At 40.3% G+C, this 20,546-nt stretch overlaps 1 protein-coding gene across 1 annotated transcript in view; it reads left to right on the forward strand.

Moving 5' to 3' along the window:
• Positions 1 to 20,546, forward strand: part of Sugt1 (SGT1 homolog, MIS12 kinetochore complex assembly cochaperone) — a 37,543-nt gene that overhangs the window by 14,675 nt on the left and 2,322 nt on the right. Inside the window, exons 8-12 of the mRNA XM_051160881.1 lie at positions 242 to 276; positions 2,428 to 2,524; positions 3,421 to 3,528; positions 13,012 to 13,102; positions 18,560 to 18,741. Coding sequence (XP_051016838.1) covers positions 242 to 276; positions 2,428 to 2,524; positions 3,421 to 3,528; positions 13,012 to 13,102; positions 18,560 to 18,741 — 513 coding nt within the window. The remainder of the gene's footprint in view (positions 1 to 241; positions 277 to 2,427; positions 2,525 to 3,420; positions 3,529 to 13,011; positions 13,103 to 18,559; positions 18,742 to 20,546) is intronic.

The raw sequence follows: 20,546 nt of genomic DNA on the forward strand, positions 1-20,546 counted from the left end.
GCTGCCATGTGGGTGCTAGGAATTGAACCTGGGTCATTGAGACAGGGTTTCTCTGTGTAGCCGTGGCTGTCCTGGACTTCTTCTGCAGACCAGGCTGGCCTCAAACTCAGAGATCCACCTGCCTCTTCCTCCCCAGTGCTGGGATTAGAGGCGTGCACCACCACGCCCACCTAATACATGAATTTTTGATATAGCCGCTAAACTAACATGTACAATGTTTTTTCTTTCAACTTGCCAAAAGCAGCCTGCATCTCAGAGGACTCAGTCAAAAATCAAGTAAGTGTTTCTTCTCTTATAAAGCATGGTAGATGCCCGTAAGGGGAGAAAACTCTGGCTTCACGCAAGGCGGCTCCTTAACTGTGTGATTTTAAATGTTTTCTAATTTAAAAATTGTGTTATAGTCCTCATGAAAAATTTGACTTTAAGGCTGTCTGCTAATTAGTAATTAACATTTAAAGGAATTCAAGTAACTGTCATCTCTAAACTTGCTTAGCTTGGTTCTGTATTAAGTTGCCTTTCTGTTAGTTGATACTGTTATACATGTAAAGAAATTGTAGGCTGCACAGAATTGAAATTTGCCGTGCTGCGCGCGCGCGTGTGTGTGTGTGTGTATGCATATGCATGTGTGTAAATGAGCGAGAGTATGTGCATGCGTGTGTGCGTGTGAGTGAGGACTGAATCAGCAGAGGCCTCATGCATCCTAGGCAAGTGCCTTGTAGGTGAGCTGCATTCTCAGCCCGAGTCCTGCCTCTTCTCTTTGGGTCAATTTTTCTTAGGAATGTTCTCCATGAGTTCAGTTAGTATTGCAGTCACAGTAATAAATGAATAGCAAGGTTTTGACTGTGGCTTACTCAATAAGGGGCTTGCCCAGCAAGCTGGAGGATCTGAGTTTAGATTCCCATCACCCACATAAAACCAAGCAAACAGACTGGGCATGCCAGCACACATCTGCAGTCCTAATGATGCGTACACAGAGACAGATGGATTCCTGGCGCTCACTGGCCAGCCAGCTTGTCTGTTCAGTAAATTCCAGGTTCAGAGATAAACCTATTGAAAAGTAAGGTAGGAAACAGTTAAAGAAGACACCCCAGTCATTGGCCAACACACACATAGCACACATACATTTGGCCACTTGCATACGTGTACAGAACACACACACACAAATTATTCTCTACCCATGTAAACAGCTTGTGCTCTTGAGACTGTTAGAGAAACACGAGGGTTGGTGTGGACCTTTGGGCTGTCACTGAGTTGTGAAGGTGTGTGCTGAGGCTCGTGAAGTGCAATTCTTAGTCAAGATGCTTTTGTTTTCATCTAAGTGGGTGAGTAGCAGTTTGAAGCAGTTCATTAAGAACACTGTGAAGCAGGAACTTTCCCCTGTGCCTGTGTAAAATAGAGCAGGATACGCAGCTTTTGCCCACGGGGAGGTTATAGTCTAGTCTAGTTTGGAAGTGAGAACGCCTATAGTTTTAGAGCTTTCATTGTGAGAGAGCATGTAAAACACATCTTTTTAGACACACTGGTCTTCCCTCACAGCTTGAATTAAAGGAGATGGTGGATAATGTGTCAGCACTGTGGGAGATCCATGTAATTTGTACTCATTTGTTTCTCCTTCTTGTGTTTGCTCTCATCTTCAGTGAGCAGAGCTTAGAGTATTGATGCAGGTTGACCTGTGTCCACTGTGTCAGTGCTGCTGATTGGTTCAGCAGTCAGGGTTTCTTTCTGTGTGGCCTTGGCTGTCCTGGAATTGCTTTGTAGACCAGACTGGCCTCGAACTCACAGAGATTCTCCCTCCTTTGCCTCTCTGAGTGCTTGGGATTATAGGCTTGTGCCACCTTGCCAGGCTCAATCTACAGTCTGTATTTTTAAAAGAAAAAAATTTTAAATTAAAAAAAAAAATTAAAAAGATGGAGGTGTTTATCTTAGCATTAGTTAGAAAGATAGTATAAAACCATTGGTGGTGTGTATAACTGGTAGCTACTAAAATTTCCTCTTCTGGGGGCTGAAGAGATGGCTCAGTGGTTAAGAGCACTGGCTGCTCTTCCAGAGGTCCTGAGTTCAATTCCTGGCACCTACATGCGGCTCACAACTGTCTGTAACTCTGGTTTCAGAGGATCCGACACCCTCTCACAGACACACATGCAAGCAAAACACCAATGCAAATAAAATAAATAAATTATTTAAAAAGAAAATTTCCTCTTCTGTATTAGCTTAAGCACAGCAGTATTAGGAAATCAGGGGATTTACTGTGTCTGATGGGAAAGCTATTGGCTACTAAAAGGAGCTCTTTCAGTAGTGTGGGTGATGGGAGTTAGCTGTTTACAGGTGCTTTGTCATTTTCTTCCCTAAGGTGGTGCTCTTGTTACTTTTCAGACTACTAATTTCACAAACAACTATAAAAATCAGAAATTATATTTCTTTAAATAGGTATGACTGGTATCAAACGGAATCTCAAGTAATCATTACACTTATGATCAAGAATGTTCAGAAGAATGATGTAAATGTGGAATTTTCAGAAAAAGAGGTAATTAGTCTTTAACCTTACATTATATGGAGGTGAAATCCTGTTTATAAGTTTAGTATATTGCAGAACAATTTATACCAGTTCATTAGCTAAATTCTATTTCTTCTTGATAATATGGAAAATACTAAATGAAATTAGAAGCATTGCTTTTCATTTGAAGTTTTTAAAAATTTGAGCTAAGAGCATGTATGCTGTAGGCTGTCTTTAGATATGCTTGCTTGTGCTTGATTTGAGACAGGGTCTTGCTATGTTGCAATCCTCCTGCCTCTGACTCTGGAGCACATGTCACTGTGCTCTTCCTTACTGTGCATGGTGAACTTAGGCCAGCATTCCTGGCTTGTATGTACATCTTCTGTTACATCTGCAGTGTAAAGCAGAACTGGGCCGACAGTAAGATTGATGCTTTGGGTAAATTTACTGGTATATGTTACTTTTAAATAGGTTTAGTTTACCACCACCACCTATATCACCCATCCACCAATATCACCCCACACAGCAATAGCTTAGTTGTATGGGATTTATGCATGTCTTAAAATTTATTAACTATATCAAGTGAGTATGGTTTAATAACTTTTCCATCCTTGTAGATATTTACAAATAGTAGTGTGATAGAATTAACATAATTTATACATGAGGCATTTAAAAAGTTATATGCTATTTTGTTCTTGTGCATTATGTTTTCTTGATTTGAATGTTAAGTATATGTAATTAGATTTGTAATTAATATATGCAACATTCTTTTCTGCCTTTTGGTTCTGTATGTGAGAATCCAAACAAGAGAGGCCATGTTGGGGAAAAAAATACTCATATATGTATATATTGTGTAAATCTGAAATTTGTACTATGTTTAAATACTTGGCATTTACAAAGCATTATACCAACTTTGTTTTCATTAGTTGTCTGCTTTGGTGAAACTCCCTTCTGGAGAAGATTACAGTTTGAAACTGAGACTGTTTCACCCTATAATACCAGGACAAAGCACGTTTAAAGTACTTACAACAAAGGTAAGAAGCTGAAAAACTGCAGTACAAGAAAAGTACTATCTGCAAAGCAAATACTGGTAGAAGAAATTGTCCGTGTGTAATTTGTTTGCAGCCTCCAGTGTCTTTGGCATCAAATCCAGAGCTATGTGTGTGCTAGGCAAGCACTCCACCCGCGTCTACGTCCCGGGCCTCACAGCTCCTTTTAACGTACAAACAATTAAGTTAAAAGGGATAAGTAAATAAGAACAAAGCTTTTGCCTAAATTTTTAAATTACATTTAAATTTGTGTGTGTGTGTGTGTGTGTGTGTGTGTGTGTAAGTAAAGGTTCTCTTCTTCTACCGTGTGAGACCAGGGGTTAGTGGCAGTGCCTTTACTGACTGGGCCATCCCCCTGCCCAGGAACAATAGTTTTGAGTGTTAGAGGTGGTTGTGCAATAGATGTAGCCGTCCACTTAGCGTGTGTGGCTACTGACGTGCCTGTTAGCGTAGATTAATGCTTTTAAAGAAGGGCTTCTCTTCAATCTAGATCTGCTTAGTGCACACATGTGCATGTGTGTGTGTTACTTTCCTGAGTATGTGTAAAGGCTGGAGGTTAAGACATGACGGGTCTTTCTGTTGCTCTTCACCTTATCTTTTGCAACAGGGTCTTTGACTGTACCCTAGCTCCCTGTTTGATTTAGGTTGGCAGGCCAGTGGACCCCTGGAACCTACCTGTTCCTGGCATACTAGCTCTGGGGTCAAGAACAAATGACACAGCTACATTTTCTATGGTTGCTGGGACTCTAAGCTTGTGTCTTCATGCATGCAGAGCAATCACCTTAAACTTTATTGTTTTTAGTTTTTAAATTTGTTTTTTTGTTGTTTTGGTTTTTCAGGGCAGTGTTTCTCTGTGTTAGCCTTGGCTGTCCTGGACTCACTTTGTAGACCAAGCTGGCCTCACAGCAATCCGCCTGCCTCTACCTCCTGAGTGCTGGCATTAAAGGTGTGTGCCACCACACCTGACTTTAATTTTTTTTTTTTTTTTTTTTTTAAGATTTACTTATTACCTGCCAGCCAGAAGGGGGCATCAGATCCCAACCACCATGTGGTTGTTGGAAATTGAATTCAGGACCTTTGAAAGGGCAGCCAGTGCTCTTAACCTCTGAGCCATCTCTCCAGCCCAACTTTATTGTTGTTGTTTAAAAATTATGTATGGGGCTGGAGAGATGGCTCAGAGGTTAAGAGCACTGGCTGCTCTTCTGGAGGTCCTGAGTTCAATTCCCAGCAACCATATGGTGGACCCCAGCCATCTATAATGTGATCTGATGCCCTCTTCTGGCATGCAAGTGTACATGTATACATAATAATAAATAAGTCTTCAAATTATTAAAAATACATAAATAAAATTATGTACGTATTTGTATTGGGGCAGGTGCACATGAGTGTAGGTGCCTGCAGAAGCCAGAGACTTTGAATTCCCTTGGAACTGGAGTTAATAGGTGGTTGTGAGCCGCCCAGTGTGGATTCTAGAAACCTCTGCAAGAACAGTGTACTTTTCTTCACTGAGCCATCTCTTCAGTTCTAAGTAGCCTCTTAGGATTTCGTACTCAGGAATTTGATACATACTCTGTCTCACACAGTTTATAACAAAGTACTATAAGGATGAATCTACATCTTGTTTTATTCTATTAGTTGAGCTGAATTTAGGTTATTATTTGTTTGTTTGTTTATTGTTTTGCTTGTTTTTTTGATACAGGCTTTCTCTGTGTACCCTTGCCTGTCCTGTAACTCACTCTGTAGATCAGGCTGGCCTTGATCTCATATCCCTCTTGCCTCTGCCCTCCAAGTGTTAGGGTTAAAAGTACCATCATCACCCATCTTTAGGTTATTTTATTAAGAGGAAATGATGAATATATTTGAATTATAGTTTGGTATATTCCTGTATATTTAAAAAAATTGCAGTGTACAGTGGAATTAGTTTTACAGTGTTTCAAATGTCCTCCCAAAGAGGAAGGTGGTAGTATAAATAGAAGCGAATGTGAATTTAAACAAGAACTGTACGGTGTGGTGGCTTCCACCTGTAACTCCAGCACCCAGGAGACTGGAGTAAGAGGGTTGCTGTGAGTTTGAGGCAAGCCTGGGCTACAAAGTGACTTTCAGGTCAGTATGGGTTGGAGTGAGACCTTCCCTCAAAAAAGAAAGGAAGGAAAAAAAATACAGTGTAAATAAAGCATGTGACTTGTGCAATCCAAATGACGATAGGCATCCTGAGATTTTTCTTTAATTTAAATTTATTTTTTTAAATGTATTCACTTTACATCCCAATCGAAGCCACCTCTCCTCTTTGGTCTCACCTTTCCCCCCTCTTTCTCCCTCTTCCCCTTGTAATATGGTTATCCCCTTAGTCCTCAGAGAGAGGGGGAGCCCTTCTCTGTCAACAGGCTATCAAGTCTCATCAGGACTGCCTGCATCTCCTTCCTTTGTGGTCTGGTAAAGCACTCCAGAGGGAAGTGATCAAAGAGCAGGCATAGCAGGGACAGCCCCTTTCTAGGGGACTCCTATAGAGACTGGGCTGCCTATTGGCTACACCTGAGCCTAGGTCCTCTTGATTCTTGGTCCTTGGTCCTTGGTCCTTGTTTGGTATATCAGTCTCTGCTGGCCCTCCCTGAGCCCAAATTTGTTGGTTCTCTTGGTCTTCTTGTGGAGCTCCTGTCCCTTCTAGGTTCTTTTTGGTTTTTCGAGACAGGGTTTGTGTATCCTTAGTTGGCCTGGACTCATTTGTAGACCACACTGGCCTTGAACTCACAGATCTGTTTGCTTCTGCCTCCCAAATGCTGGGATTACATGCCTGGCTTCCTCTCTGGGTTTTTCTATTCCTCCCACTCTTCTATAAGACTTCCTGCCCTCTGGCCAAAGTTTATCTGTGAGACTCAACTTCTGCTTTGATCACCTGCTGGATAGAGTCTTTCAGAGGTCCTCTGGAAGGCTCCTGTCCTGTTCCCTCTCCTCAGCAGCTTCCAGTGTCTACTCTATTTGCCCTTCTGAATGAGATTTAAGCATCCTCCCTAGGGTCCTCCTTGTTACTTATCTTCTTTAGGTCTGTGAATTATAATATGGTTATCCTGTATTATATGGCTAATATCCGCTTCTAAGTGAGTATATACTATGTGTGTCCTTCTGGTCTGGGTTACTTCTCTCAGGATGATCTTTTCCAGCTCTCATCTATTTGCCTGCAAACTTCATGATTTCTTTGGTTTTGATAGCTGAGTAGTATTCCATTGTGTAGATGTACCACAGTTTCTCTATCCATTCTTTAGTTGAAGGACGTTTGGGTTGTTTCCAGTTTCTGGCTATTGTGAATACTAGTACTACTATGAACATAGCTGAGCAAATGTCCTTGTTGTATGGTGGAGCATCTTTAGAGTATATGCCCAGGAGTGGTATAGCTGGGTCTTTTTTTTTTTTTTTTTTTTTTAAATTAAAAAAAAAAATCATTCATACAGTATTCTGCCTGCATGCCAGAAGAGGGCACCAGATCTCATATACATGGTTGTTGATCTTAGAGCCTGAGCTGTTGGTGTTCTTCCCCACTTTCTCTTCTAATAGATTTAATGTTTCTGGTTTTATGTTAAGGTCCTTGATCCACTTGTGCAGGGTGGTAAATATCGATCTGTTTGCCTTTTTCTGCATGTAAACATCCAGTTAGACCAGCACTGTTTGCATCCTGAGATCTTTATGTGAAGCTCTAAAATAGTTTATCATAAATAAAACCATATCATAAATGAGTTAATGAAAAAGGAATTGTGTAGGTGGATGTTTTATAACATACTCTACATGGCTTCTCTATCCCTGGAATTGGGATGAGGACTTTTCTCTGTTCATAAAGAACAGAGGCAGAGGGTTGGAGTGGGGAGAACAAAGCTTAGAAGTAGTATTTGCATTTACTTAAAAATAGATTTGCCCTTTAAAAAAATGAATGTCTTGTCAGGGACTGAGCTGGTTAATTATGAGGCAACTGCATGACAGCACTCTGTGGGATGATACAGAATGAGAAAAGGAGTTGACCATTTTCAGTTGCTGGTCCTATCCACATAGAGTTAAATTAGTTTAATAATAGAATTTTGAGCAGTCAGTCACAACATTGAGGAGATAGAAGGGAGGTAATGGTGAGTTTGGCTTTTTTTTGTTAAGCATTTTTTAGTTGTTTTGGTTTTTATGTCAAAAGCTGCCCTCAAACTCTTCCTCCTCCTGCCTTGGCCCTTTGAATGCTGACATTTAGCTATTGTCCCTTTGTTACCGCTCCCTCCCCTGCCCCTTGTTGCTAGGTATTGAACAAGCACACCAGTACTCTACCACTTAGGTTCGCAGCGCGAGAGAGTCTTACTACAAGTCTTTTCTAAGTAATTTAAATAAGAATTTATTTCTGTGACGAGATGATGAATGACTTAAGAACTTGTATTTCACATAATGTTTGACACACAAATGCAGTTTGTATTTCAGGTAAATCGAATAACATTTTAGCATTATTATGCTGACACTATTTTTATTTGCTAATTTTGGAAGTCCTCCCCCTATATACATAGTGTCAGTGATACTTGTCTAAGAATCTAATTAGAGTCTGATTTAGCCCTGTTCATTGATAGAATAAATATCCTATTCTTAGTTTTACAAAAGAGCCTCATAGGCTTTAAATGTTTTCCCCCAGATTTACACCGTAGTAAGTAATTGCTCACTGGGTGTGGTGACACAGCCTGTCCCAGCACTCAGGATGCTACGATAAGCAGTCTCTGTTGGTTCAGGCACAGCCTGGCCCACATAGTGAGTTCTAGGACAGGCTAGGCTATGCAGAGACACAGTTTCAAACAAACAAACAAAGAAATACAAACCAATCAATAAGTAGTTGTTTGTTCTGGCCCAAGATGCAGAGTTGAGTTCTGACTGTCAGCTAAGGGCAGTGCTTCTTAGGGTTTTTGTTTGTTTGTTTGTTCTGAATTGTACTTAAGATTCTAAAGTTGTGTTCTAAAGCAGGTATTTTAAACCAATTTGCCTGAGAAAATTTTATGTGGCCTTGGGCATATATAGATATATAACTCAAGCATTTACTAATAATACATTTTAAAGAAATTTATTTTAAGATAATTCTGTGATTATACATAGAGCCTTGCCATTTACTAAGGGTAAAAACAAATTTAAGGTAGGCTTTCTTGTTTGGTTTTGCAAGGAGAATTAAACTTGGGGTTACTACTCTTTACGTAGAGCATTTTAGATAAATTTTTTAATTAAACATTTTTTATTTTTTCCATATATATTTATATTATTATACATATGTACAATAAACTACCTCTAGCAAGAAGAACCATGACACAATCAGGAATTATATAAATGTTACATTCTTAGTGTTTTGGCTATTTGTATTTGACAGCCTTGAAGAACACATCTTTCCTATCTTGGTGCATCTAATCTTAGGTAATTGTTAAGAGCTGTTTAACACTTTGATTTTGTAATCGTCTGTTCTGAGAGTGCTGCTTCACATAAATATGTAGTACAAAAGGACAAGTCCTTTTAGGGCTGTTTCGGAAAGTGTTGGAAATTCTGCCCCAATCCCAAACCAAAATGTATTCATTCATTCACTTATGGAGCTCAAGCTGGCAACCAATAAAGTCCAAGGATACTTACATGCTGAGGTATGACAGAAAGACTGTGTTAAGGTCTTTTTTGTCTATAATTACACCAATTTTTAAATATTAGAAAGTATGTGTACAGTAAAGTTACTGCAGTGATTACTACACACACTCGTCTTGAATCTCAGCTGAGGTGTTTGAGGAAGCATTCTATTGGTGTTAGGACAGCACGCACAGGGCAGGCAGAGTGTGCATGTTGTGTGTTCAGAGTCAAGGCTGCAGTGATGCTGTACAGTGCAGTACTGGCCAGGACTGCCCAAATAAATGCCTTGGGCTCATTTGGTTTTGAATTAGCATGGTTGTTGTGCATTACTCTTGCCACAGCCTTTGTGCCTCCTAGATTAAGTTACACAGCTGGATACAGACTTGAGAGACCTTCAGTTAGAAGAAGCTGTGTTCTGACCCCAGAATCAATATATTTTGCATATGTAGCCAGTAGACTGCTGTATTTTATTTTAAAAAAAAAAAAAAAAAAAAAAAAAAAAACCCAAATTGAAATTTTAATTGTATATCTTTGGGTAAATAAATGGTGAACTTTTCTATCATTTCCCTCTTCAAACAGCAGAGGGAGGCAGTGTTTCGTGCCGTAGTGCTAGGAAGATGATTCAATGGGTAGAGAGCTTCCACACTCAGTGAGGACCCAGTTTTCTAGAACCTTCATAAAATCAGGTGGCTGTGGTGGCTGCTTGTGCTTCTCAGCATACAGGAGGTGGAGGTATGGACTCCTTAGAGCAAGCTGGCTTATCAGACTAGCCAAAAGCTTGTGTCCCAGCTTCAGTGAGGGACCATCTCCAGATAGAAGGTGGAGAATGATGGAGGAGGACACCTGTTATCATCTCTCTCTCTCTCTCTCTCTCTCTCTCTCTCTCTCTCTCTCTCTCTCTCTCTCCATGCAGGCATACAAATAAAATGAGAATAGTAATCTCACATAGTTCTGTTAAATAAGATGGCATATGTAAAGCACTAAGCATATACTGAGTGCTCAACAAATGCTGTTTATTCTCATAATTCAGGTTTTTACTCAGGTTACAGAGCAGTACATGCAGAGCATAGGAAAGGTGAAGTACACAAAGCCTCTGAGAAGGTGACCCCTCTTACCACAGGTGACATTTTGGCATGCGTCCATCTAGACATCTAGATCTTTCAAACAGAACATATTCCTTCGTCACTGATGACATTTTAACGTGCATTCTTTTGAAAAACCAGCTATTTCCCAGTATGAATGATATGCACTGGACTGTTGCTGGTGCAAGACAGAGTCTTCAAGAAGAGTAATATGAATAAGGATTTTGGAGGTTAAGTCATAAGTATAATGGAGGGAAGATATGATGATAGCTCTGTCTTGTGAATGACATGTTGCCCTGACTCAGTCTTGGCATCTAGTACATACTAGAATTAAGCAGTTAGAAGAGGTGGGGAAAACCACCTTCCTGTAAATCGCCCTCTGACCTGCACATGATCATGCACACCCCACCACACACAAAATCAGCAAGCAAAACTAAAATCTTAAAAAGATGATTATCAAATGATTCATTGTAAAAATAAGGGTAGATAATTTAGTTTGCTCACAGAGTCCTGAGCTAGTGTTCCAACAGCAAAGAAATTTGATACAATTGACCACCAAGGACGGAGTAGGAGAATGCTTACAAGGCTCCCTCCTGAAGACTAAGAACCAGTTGCCAAATACAACCATGAAGCAAACGGTTTGCAAAGGTTTGCCAAGGAACTGCCGCAACTCTTCAGGCCCCAGGAATGATTCTTCTACCACCAGTCTGAGGTGGCTGGTGAGAGGGCAGTGGCTGGTGCCATGATTGCTTAGGAGTACTCGGGGAGGAATTGTGGTCTGGGAAAACTTAATAATTTCTCGTATACAGAGAGTCCTCAGAGATGGATGGTGGGATTATAGTTCGAGAACTGGTGACCCAGTACAGTGTGCGCTCTTTGACTTGTGGATACTACCCTGAGATAGACGATACCTTGAAAGCCTTTTCTGTGCATTTGAGAGTAATATTTAAATAAACTACCAAAGATAATTGGGGAGGAAAAGGTGCATGCACATGTATGTGAAGGTCAGCCCAACATCTGGTATCTTCACCTTTTTGAGACAGGCTATCTCACTGAACCAGGAATTCATTGATTGGCTAGATGAGTTGACCAGCAAACCTCAGTGATCTCTTGTCTCCATCTCCTTAGCTCTGGGGTTACAAACATATACTTTCATGCCCAGCTTGAACATGGGTGCTGGGAATCTGAACCCAGGTCCTTAGGCTTGTGGGGCAGGCACTTTACCAACTTAGCCATCTTCTCAAACTTTTAAGGAAGGTTTACGTAAATAAGTTGGCTTATTAATGGTTACAATGAAAGCATTTTCGAAACCGGACAAGTAATTCTAGAAGTATCTTCTAGAATACTCAAGACTTAAACTTCATTTTAAAAAGCATCTGTGAATTGAAAATTCAGAATAAAATGGAATTCACATCCTCCCCTACCATTTAAACTTCTAAAGAGTTGCCTTAAACGGTTTATTGCATGCATGCAGCTGTCTGTCTAGTGAATGGGTTATGTATACCTTTAAGTTCAGGTCAGCTGCTTTCAGTTGAAGCAGGCTGTTGCTGAGAGATTTGGGTTTATAAAGGCCTCTTTGTTTATACTGTTTGCTTGTCTCCCTGCTTGTGTAGTACAGCACTGCATTTTGTGTCTCAGGAGTAAGGGATGAGTTCTCGGACCCAACCCTGATTAGAGAAAAGATCACCCGGTGCTCTCGACCTCTGTGCCTGCTGGTAGTACCCAGCACCCTGCTTGGCTGCTCACGACTCCTTATAACTTCAGCTCTGGGGGACTAGGCTTCATCTTCTGTCCTCTGCAGGCACTGCACATACACACACAACTGAAAAATAAAAGGTGAAAAAATGTAAATATATGCTCCCTAAAACTATTGTATAAAATGATCTGCAAACTGTGTATCTAATCATTATCTATAACATAAATAAATCAACCTGTGTTAGCTTTGGTCCTAATACCAAGACGTAATATTTAAAAGCAAAACCTTTAAAGAAACCGTCTAAAATTCCAAGCATTTCCACAAATAGAATCTCTACTTGGAATGATCTATTTAATGGGTGATGATACAATTGTCAGCATTAGTTGTACTGTTTTTATTCCTCTGAAGCAAGTGAAATACACTTATGCATATATGCTTGAGAGCAGGGTGTCTTGGGTGGCATTGCTGACTTTGCTCTGTATGAATATTGCAGGGGATTGCTAGGACTCCCTAGCCTCTTCTGACTGTCTGTATTCCCCTTCCATTTACCAACCTTAGGTCAAAGGTCAGTGTCTATTGCTATTGTCAAATGTGCCTTCAATGGCAGACTCATTCCTGCTTAAGAACACTTTTGTAGAAGAAAAATAAAGCATTTAGATTTCAAGACCCTAAAAACTATGTATTTGGTGAGAGCAAAGACACATACACACGCACGCACGCACACAAATGATGGGGGTCAGAGGACAACCTTGCGTGTCAGTTTTCTCTTCCTCCATGTGGGTTCAGTTGGTTGTCAGGCTTAGCCAAGGTACGTTTACTTACTGTGCCCATTCATTGGCCTGAATTTCAAGACTGTTAATTGTAATGTTTGGTATGTGTGTTGTCTTTTGAAGGGTAAAAAAATTTAAGAGTAGAAACAAAATAAATGTTTCATAATTCTTCAGATTTAACTTTGTATGATTTAGACCGACTGTCAAGGACACTATTAATTCTTATAAAACTTTGATGACTTAAGAAAATTACATTTTTACTGTTTTATGTGTCTTACATTGAGTAATGGATTTTATTTGGTGTTTGCTTCAGATTGAAATTAAAATGAAAAAACCAGAGGCTGTGAGATGGGAGAAGCTAGAAGGACAAGGAGATGTGCCCACACCGAAACAGTTCATAGCAGGTTTGTATTTTGGCCTTGCTGAGGTTTAAGTTCAGTGTGTAGTTGAAATTAAATAATAATGAGCATTCTCCCTACTTCATTATTTATGAAGAAAAGATGCTTTGAGTATAATAAAGTCATTCTAATTTCCGAAGCTTGAACACAGACAAACAGCAGCAAAACCCTAGAAGAGCTGCAGTGTCTGCTGTGTCAGTTTATGGCGTATACTGACAGCTGTTTGCGTAGCCTATTGTACTGCTCCTTTTCCATGGTGAGGAAGCTTGCGTTGTCAGTGTATCCCTTTCCTATTCCTTTCTGTTTTTCCAACTGTTTTCTCGGCTCTGGTTTCCTAGAATTTCAGGACTTTACAGGGTATTTGACCTATTTCTGTTACTAATTCAGAAATGGACACAAACCATTAAAGGAAGGCCCAGAAGAGGAGATAACGAAAGTTGATTATTTAGCCTTTTATGTGTTCAAGTCCATTCTAAGCATATGTCAGCAGATAAGCATCTTTCTACTTGTGGAACAGTTAATCTGCAGGACCCTCTTAGAGCTGCAACCTAAGATTGTATCTTAGTATAATTGCCTCATTTCTGAATAAGGAGAAATTTCTTTTTGTTATTTAATACTCTTGAGTTGATAGCTGAAACAAATCAATGATGTATTTCAGCCATTTTCAGATTTTTGCCCGTTATAGTAGAAAACATATTTGCTTGTGACAATTTCTAGAAAGTGAGTTACTAGCAGGTCCTGTGTGTGTGTGTGTGTGTGTGTGTGTGTGTGTGTGTTTGTTTCTTAACCCAATAATAGCATCTTAACTAATCTGTAACGAAGTTAGCAAAACCAGGAGAGAAAGGAGAGACAGCAAAGATGATTTCCAGTCATCTTTAAGGCCCTCTCTTGGGGTTTATATAGTGAACAGCTGTGTAATACAGTGTTCATACAATAGGGAGCCCAGTGTCATCTCTTCCCTCTCACAGGCTCAGATCACCTAGTGGGGTTTGTGAAGGACTGAAATGCAGGGCTGCAGAGTGTGGGTGTGGTTCTGGTAACTGTTGCTGCTTCCTGTGAGACACGTTCTCCAACAGGGAGATGATCTCACAGATGATGTCACAGTTGTCTGAAAGGTGAGTGAGCAGAGACTTAGATTACTATCAGTAGTTCACCCTACCATCTCCAGTTAATCAAGTTGTTCATACATGTATAAAGTTTTACCAAATGGAATCTTTTAGAAATTCAGGATTCACTCTCTGCTATCCTGTTGTGTTTTGTGAAGAATTAAATTAATATGCTTGTCAGATCCTGTGTACTGCAAGCTGGAAACTGTAGATAAGGGCAAGTCACTTAACCTATCTGGGCCAGCTTTCTTATCTGTGGAGTAGAGATTAAAACCTCATTCCCATTCTTCCTGGGAGTCAGCATTAGAATTAATTAAATCCATTTTCCCAGCTCCTTAACCATGTCATATAGTTTTTGTTTTCCTTGGTTACCAGTAAAATGTACAAACAGCATTTCCAGTAGTGGGAAGTGATATTTGGGATGTTTAAAGCAAAAACAAACAAAAAAACAAAAACAAAGAACTGTACCAGGTCTTCTTGGAATTTATTTTGATGGTGGATGGGTAAAGAAAAAGTGGGTTTAGTTATAGGTAAAAGAAGGCACAGACAAACAGAATAAATGATTGTCTAGTAGTTTCTCAACCATGTTTAGAAAAGGGATGTAGAAAGACATTACTGGAGAAGGAACATTTAGATTAGTGTTGGTGTGTCCAGTGTGACAGGGAAACGTGGGATCACCTCTCCTCCCTGCCCTCCCCTTCCCCTCCGCCCCTTCTTTTCTTTCCTTCTTTAAGCTCTGTAAACTACACTGTCCCCTGTTGTAGCTGCTGGCTGTTGACCATATGAAGAAGGATTAAGTCTGCGTTGAGATATGAAGTGCATACCCAGTTTTTAAGATGTATATATAAAAAAGGATCATAATGCATTTTAGTATTTTCTAGTTGAAATAATATTCTTTCTTGCTACATTAGGTTTAAAGAACACATTAAGGGCCTGGTGATGTGATGGCTCAGCAGGTGAACCTGCTTGTTGCTAATGGCATGAGTTTGAGTCTGAGGGACACCCCCCCCCCCAATAAATAAATAAACAAATGTAGTTTTTAAAATTGCCTGTAATCCCAGCACTCAGAGATAGAGGCAGGCAGATCTTTGTGAGTTTGAGGCCAGCCTGGTCTACATAGCTATTCCAGGACAGTCAGGACTGTTGCACAGAAACCCTGTGAGAGGAGGCTTATTATTGTTTTGTTTTGTTTTTCTGAGACAGGGTTTTTAGCCCTGGTTGTCCTGGTACTCACTCTGGTCTGTCTGTCTGTCCTTGAGCTCAGAGATCCGTGTGTCTCTGCCTCCCAAGTGCTGGTATTAAAGGCATGTATCACCACTGCCAGCTATAAATGTAATTTTAAAAGAGTTTTATTTTGTATTTTCTGTGTGTGAGTTTTGGCTGCATGTTTGTACGTGTGCCATGTGTGTGTGCGTGCTGCACGTGGAGGTTGAAGAGTGTGCATATCCCTGGAGCTGAACTCAGGACAGCTGTGAGCTGCCGTGTGGGTGCCAAGAACTGAACCTGATCCTTTGCATTAGCTGCAAGTGTTAACTGCTGAGCAGTCTCTCCAGGCCCCAATACATGTAATCTGAGAAAACAAAGTTAAAATGTGCCTCGATTCCTTTTAATAAACACAGTACTAAAACTGTCAAGCCGTGTGAGTATATAGATTACATTTTTGGCTGTTAGTGTAGTTTCATTAAGTGGTAATCAGAGCTGTTCTTAGATCTACTGGGTCATTTAGTTAGTGTGTTTTCCAATCATTTGTGTGCTGAGATCTTCATTTCCTTGGTCTTACAGGATCCCTTGAGCTGCTGGGCCAGTAGCTTCTGTATGCAAGTTGCCCCTATCCAAATAATACAAAAATTCTGTTGTTTTCTGTATTATGTAGATAAGTTTGTGTTATTTTCAGACACTGTATAAGATGTCAGCAAATTAGTGGATTTTTTTAAGCATTCAGGAGTTACTAAATACTTAGTCTTTGTTTTTATTTATTTTTAATTTTATGAGCATTGGTGTGTTACCTGCATTCATGTCTGTGAGAGTATTGGATCCCCTGGAATTGGACAGAGTCAACAGGCTGTTGTGAGCTGCCATGTGGATGCTGGGAATTGAATTTGGGTCCTCTGGAAGAGCAGCCAGTGCTCTTAACTGCTGAGCTATCCCTCATAGAGTTACTTAACATTTTCTATTGAAGTAATTGTGTGAGAGAGCCTAGGTTGAGGGGGGAGGGGGCAGGGGGATGGATGGAGTATTAACTCATTGTGTGCAGCATATTTATTTCAGAGCATTTCTACTTTGGAAGATACCTAAGTATCTCATAAGAATGATACACTTCTAATGTTACAATCCTGAGAGGTTGGCTGGAGAAATGGTTTCATTGTTAAAGCCCACTCATTGCTCTCATATAAGAACCAGGTTTGGTACCTAGCACTCATCAAGCAGCTCGCAACTACTAGTAACCCCAGTTCCCGGAGATCTGACACCTTCTGGCTCAGGGTACTTGAGTGTACATGGTACACATATATAACACTCAGGCACAAATAAAATCTTTAAAAAAAAAAAAAAAGAAAGCTGATTTAGTTCACCTGGGCCTCCATCTGCTAACCTAGACCTAGACCTGGAGGCTTCTTGCCTCCATACAACCTAACCTCAGCCTCGGAAATGTACTGCTGAGTAAGCTCAGCCTTTCTTGTTCTTTCTGAACTCCGGCTGGCTGGTTCATCTCAGCTCTTCTGGCTCAAACTCGTCTCCAAGCTGACTGATTCAATCTGGCTTCTCTCAGTTTCTCACTGAGTTTCTCTGTTTGGCTTTAAGCTAACTCTAGCAATATGTTCTAATCTTCTGGCTCCTCATTCTCTGGCTTGTTCTGTCTTAACCAGTGTCCAGCTTGTTCTCATTTCAACCTCTCTCTGTCAAACTCTTCTGGTAAAAACTGCCTCTGAATTCCACAATCTGCACTGCCTCTCAACTCACTGACTCCAGTCAAACTCCCTGAACAGAGCTCAGAGATCTGCATGCCCCTGTCCCCTGAGTATTGGGATAAAGGTGTGTACTACCACGCCTGGACCTAAGCTTTCCTTTTCCTGAAACTTTTCTATATGAGGCTTGCCTTGAACTCAGAGATCTGTTTGCCTCTGTTCCCTGGGATTAAAGATGTCTCTGTATTCCCACCAGAGTAGCCATATTGCTGGATTAAAATTCCTCTACAAAAAGTTTTGGCATTTTAAAGTGAGGTAAGCTTCTTGGTAGTATTTGGAATTGAAATAAGTACCTTGCATGGAGGAGACCTTCATTCTGCCATTGACCAGCATTCCCAGCCCCTCATGGAGTATACTAGAAAGTGTGTGTGCACGCGGACTGGTATTTTTATAATTATTTGTATTGCCCTTTAAAAAGGGCTGACTTACCTGTTGTGTGTGAGTGTTTTCCCCACAGGTAGGCCTGTGCACCATGTGAGCCCGGCTCTCCTGAGGTCAGAAGTGGGTCAGCTTTGAAACTATAGGTATAAAAGGTTGTGAGCCACCCTGTAGGTGCTGGGAACCACCCCGTAGGTCCTACCTAACCACTGAGCCATGTCCTCTGGCCTTATGCTGCCTTTTTAAACCTTGCTTTTCTAAAAAAATTACTTATTGGGGTCAGAGGACATCACTGTTGAGGCTATTCTCCCCTGCCTATTTCATGGGTCTGGGTATGGAACTCAGGTTATTACCACGTGTGGCTGCTCACTCCTCTCTCCAAGCAGCTTTTAACTTTTAGTGCAGTCTGATCTTAACCTTAGCCGTGTAGCCCAGCCTGTTGTTTAAATTAGTCTTCTTGCTCCAGCTTCTTGAGTAACTTTCCATACAAGAAGTTCTGTACACTTACCCAGCTTTCCCTATGATTAGCACACAGTGTGGATCTAGTCTGGCTTTGTGTATTGGTTGTATCAAAAACATGTAGTATTGGGGCTGGAGAGATGGCTCAGAGGTTTAGAGCACTGTCTGTCCTTCCAAAGGTCCTGAGTTCAATTCCCAGCACCCACATGGTGGCTCACAACCATCTACAATGAGATCTGGTGCCCTCTTCTGGAGTGTAGGCACACATGCAGGAGAATACTGTATAAGTAATAAATAAATAAAATAAACAAAAACATGTAGTATTGAATTATTTTGCGCAGAGAAAGTCCTATTTTGTAGGATAGTAACTGATTCAGATCTAATTGATCTAATTATTGCAGATCTAATTAAATGCAGATCTAATTATTGATATGTGTAGCAAATTCAGTGACGTAAACCACTTGCTAAGATATTCTATACCAGGTGGTCACAGCATTTCCGTATTTCTTGACGTAATCAGACATGCTGATTATTCACTTCTGTCTTTCACTTTGTAGATGTAAAGAACTTGTATCCATCATCATCTCATTATACCAGGAACTGGGATAAACTGGTTGGTGAAATCAAAGAAGAAGAAAAAAATGAGAAGCTAGAGGGCGACGCGGCTTTAAACAAATTATTTCAGCAGATCTATTCAGACGGCTCTGATGAAGTGAAGCGTGCCATGAACAAATCATTTGTAAGAATGTTTTCAAACGTTTCAGATATTTTTTAATTATGAGAGTGTGTTGTAGACATTTAAGAATAAGTAGCGAGTGTGAGGTCAAACTGCATGACCCAGATAGCTAGGAGAGTTTTTGGCTGAACGTTTATTTCTTCTTGTTCTAGATTTGGAGTAGTGGTTGGAGAAGCCCAAAACAAGTGGCTTATTCTAACCCATTTGTGCACTAGGAGTTGGAAGGCTAAGAAATACTAAGATTGGGGCGGTGGGAATTTACTGTTTGGTTGAATTTGTCACACTAGTTCAATGAGCTCCCTTTATTTTAGTTTCTAGGACCATACATATATGTTTTCTTTAAAATGAAGAACATAGCTGGGTGTGGTGACACACGCCTTTAATCCCAGCACTTGGAAGGCAAAGGCAGGCAGATCTCTGAGTTTCAGGCTAGCCTAGTCTACAAAAAGAATTCCAGGATAGCCAGAGCTACACACAGCAACCCTGTCTCAAAAAACCAAAGCAACCAACCAACCAAACAAATAAAATGAAGAACATAGAATGGAAATTTCCAGAATAGTATTGGGTTAGTAATAGAAAGTGCCCATTTCTTATGAATGGCTTAATCTCAGTTGATTAAGAGAATACAGGCTTTTGCTAGAGTAGCCTATAACCTGAATCAGGCCTCCAGTTCTGAGGTCTTATTGACCAATGATCACTCTAACACTGTGTAAAATGTTTATTTAGACATTTTTGTGTGCTTGTTTTGCACACAGGCATGTGTGTGTTTATGTTTGTGCCTGTGGAGGTCACAAGAGAACTGGAGTTCCTAGAACTAGAACTTTAGGCAGTTGTTAGCTACAATATAGGTGTTAGGAACTGAACCCTTCTGTGGTTCAGGATGGTCTTGGATTTGCTGTGTAGGCATGGGTGGCCTTGAACTCTTGATCTTTCTGCCTCCATCTCCCAAGCACCCATGTGCCACCCTACCCAGCAATTACTTTTCTTGAAGATATAATCATGAATTTTACCAGGAAAAATATCGTCTACTCAAATTTTCCCAGGCAAAAAACTCATCCTTACTATTGACTTTAAAATGTGTGTACTAGAAAGAATAGACATATGTCAGGTCAAAGATACATCCCATTCCATTTTCATACAGAAAATTGATAGCTAAGTGAGCGATATATATCCATAATGTAAGCCATCTGTGTGGCAACATTGGCCTTTAATTCAGAGCTTGCTTCTGTCTCTGTGGAAAGACAAAAGACTGTCCTTTATTGTCCTTCAGTCTAATTGTATATGACCAACATACAAAATAGTGAGTAGGAGATGCTAAATTGCATAGTATTCTGCCCTCTATAAAGAGAGAAGGGAAAATTGTCATCAATGAATATGACCAGATTATCATCTAAAGTTACTTCTGTGAGTTTTATAACCGACAGTCCTCTTACGAGTAGCTTATTTTACAGACTTGTCATATTTAATACAGTCATTTTATGTGAAGCCTGCTGTATGCCAGGCCACCATGATTAGGACTACAGTGTGAGCATATTCGGCTGTCTTTGCATGGATTCCACATCTGTGGGCTCTGCTAACTTGTGATTTGAAAATGTTAGGGGAAAGAGTTTTTTGTACTGAGTACCTATTACACAGACTTTTTTCTTGTCACTCCACAAATAACACTGAATGCCAACAACATGATATTTCTACAGCATTGGCTGTTATGGGTACTCAGATGTTTTGTAGCATAATGGAAAGGTGTGCCAAAGTTATTTGAAAACTCTGAACCATTTTATATAAGAGGTTTTTAGGTGCTGTTGTGTGTG

The sequence above is a fragment of the Acomys russatus genome, chromosome 18 (genome assembly GCF_903995435.1).
Source record: "Acomys russatus chromosome 18, mAcoRus1.1, whole genome shotgun sequence".
Taxonomy (NCBI): Eukaryota; Metazoa; Chordata; class Mammalia; order Rodentia; family Muridae; genus Acomys; species Acomys russatus.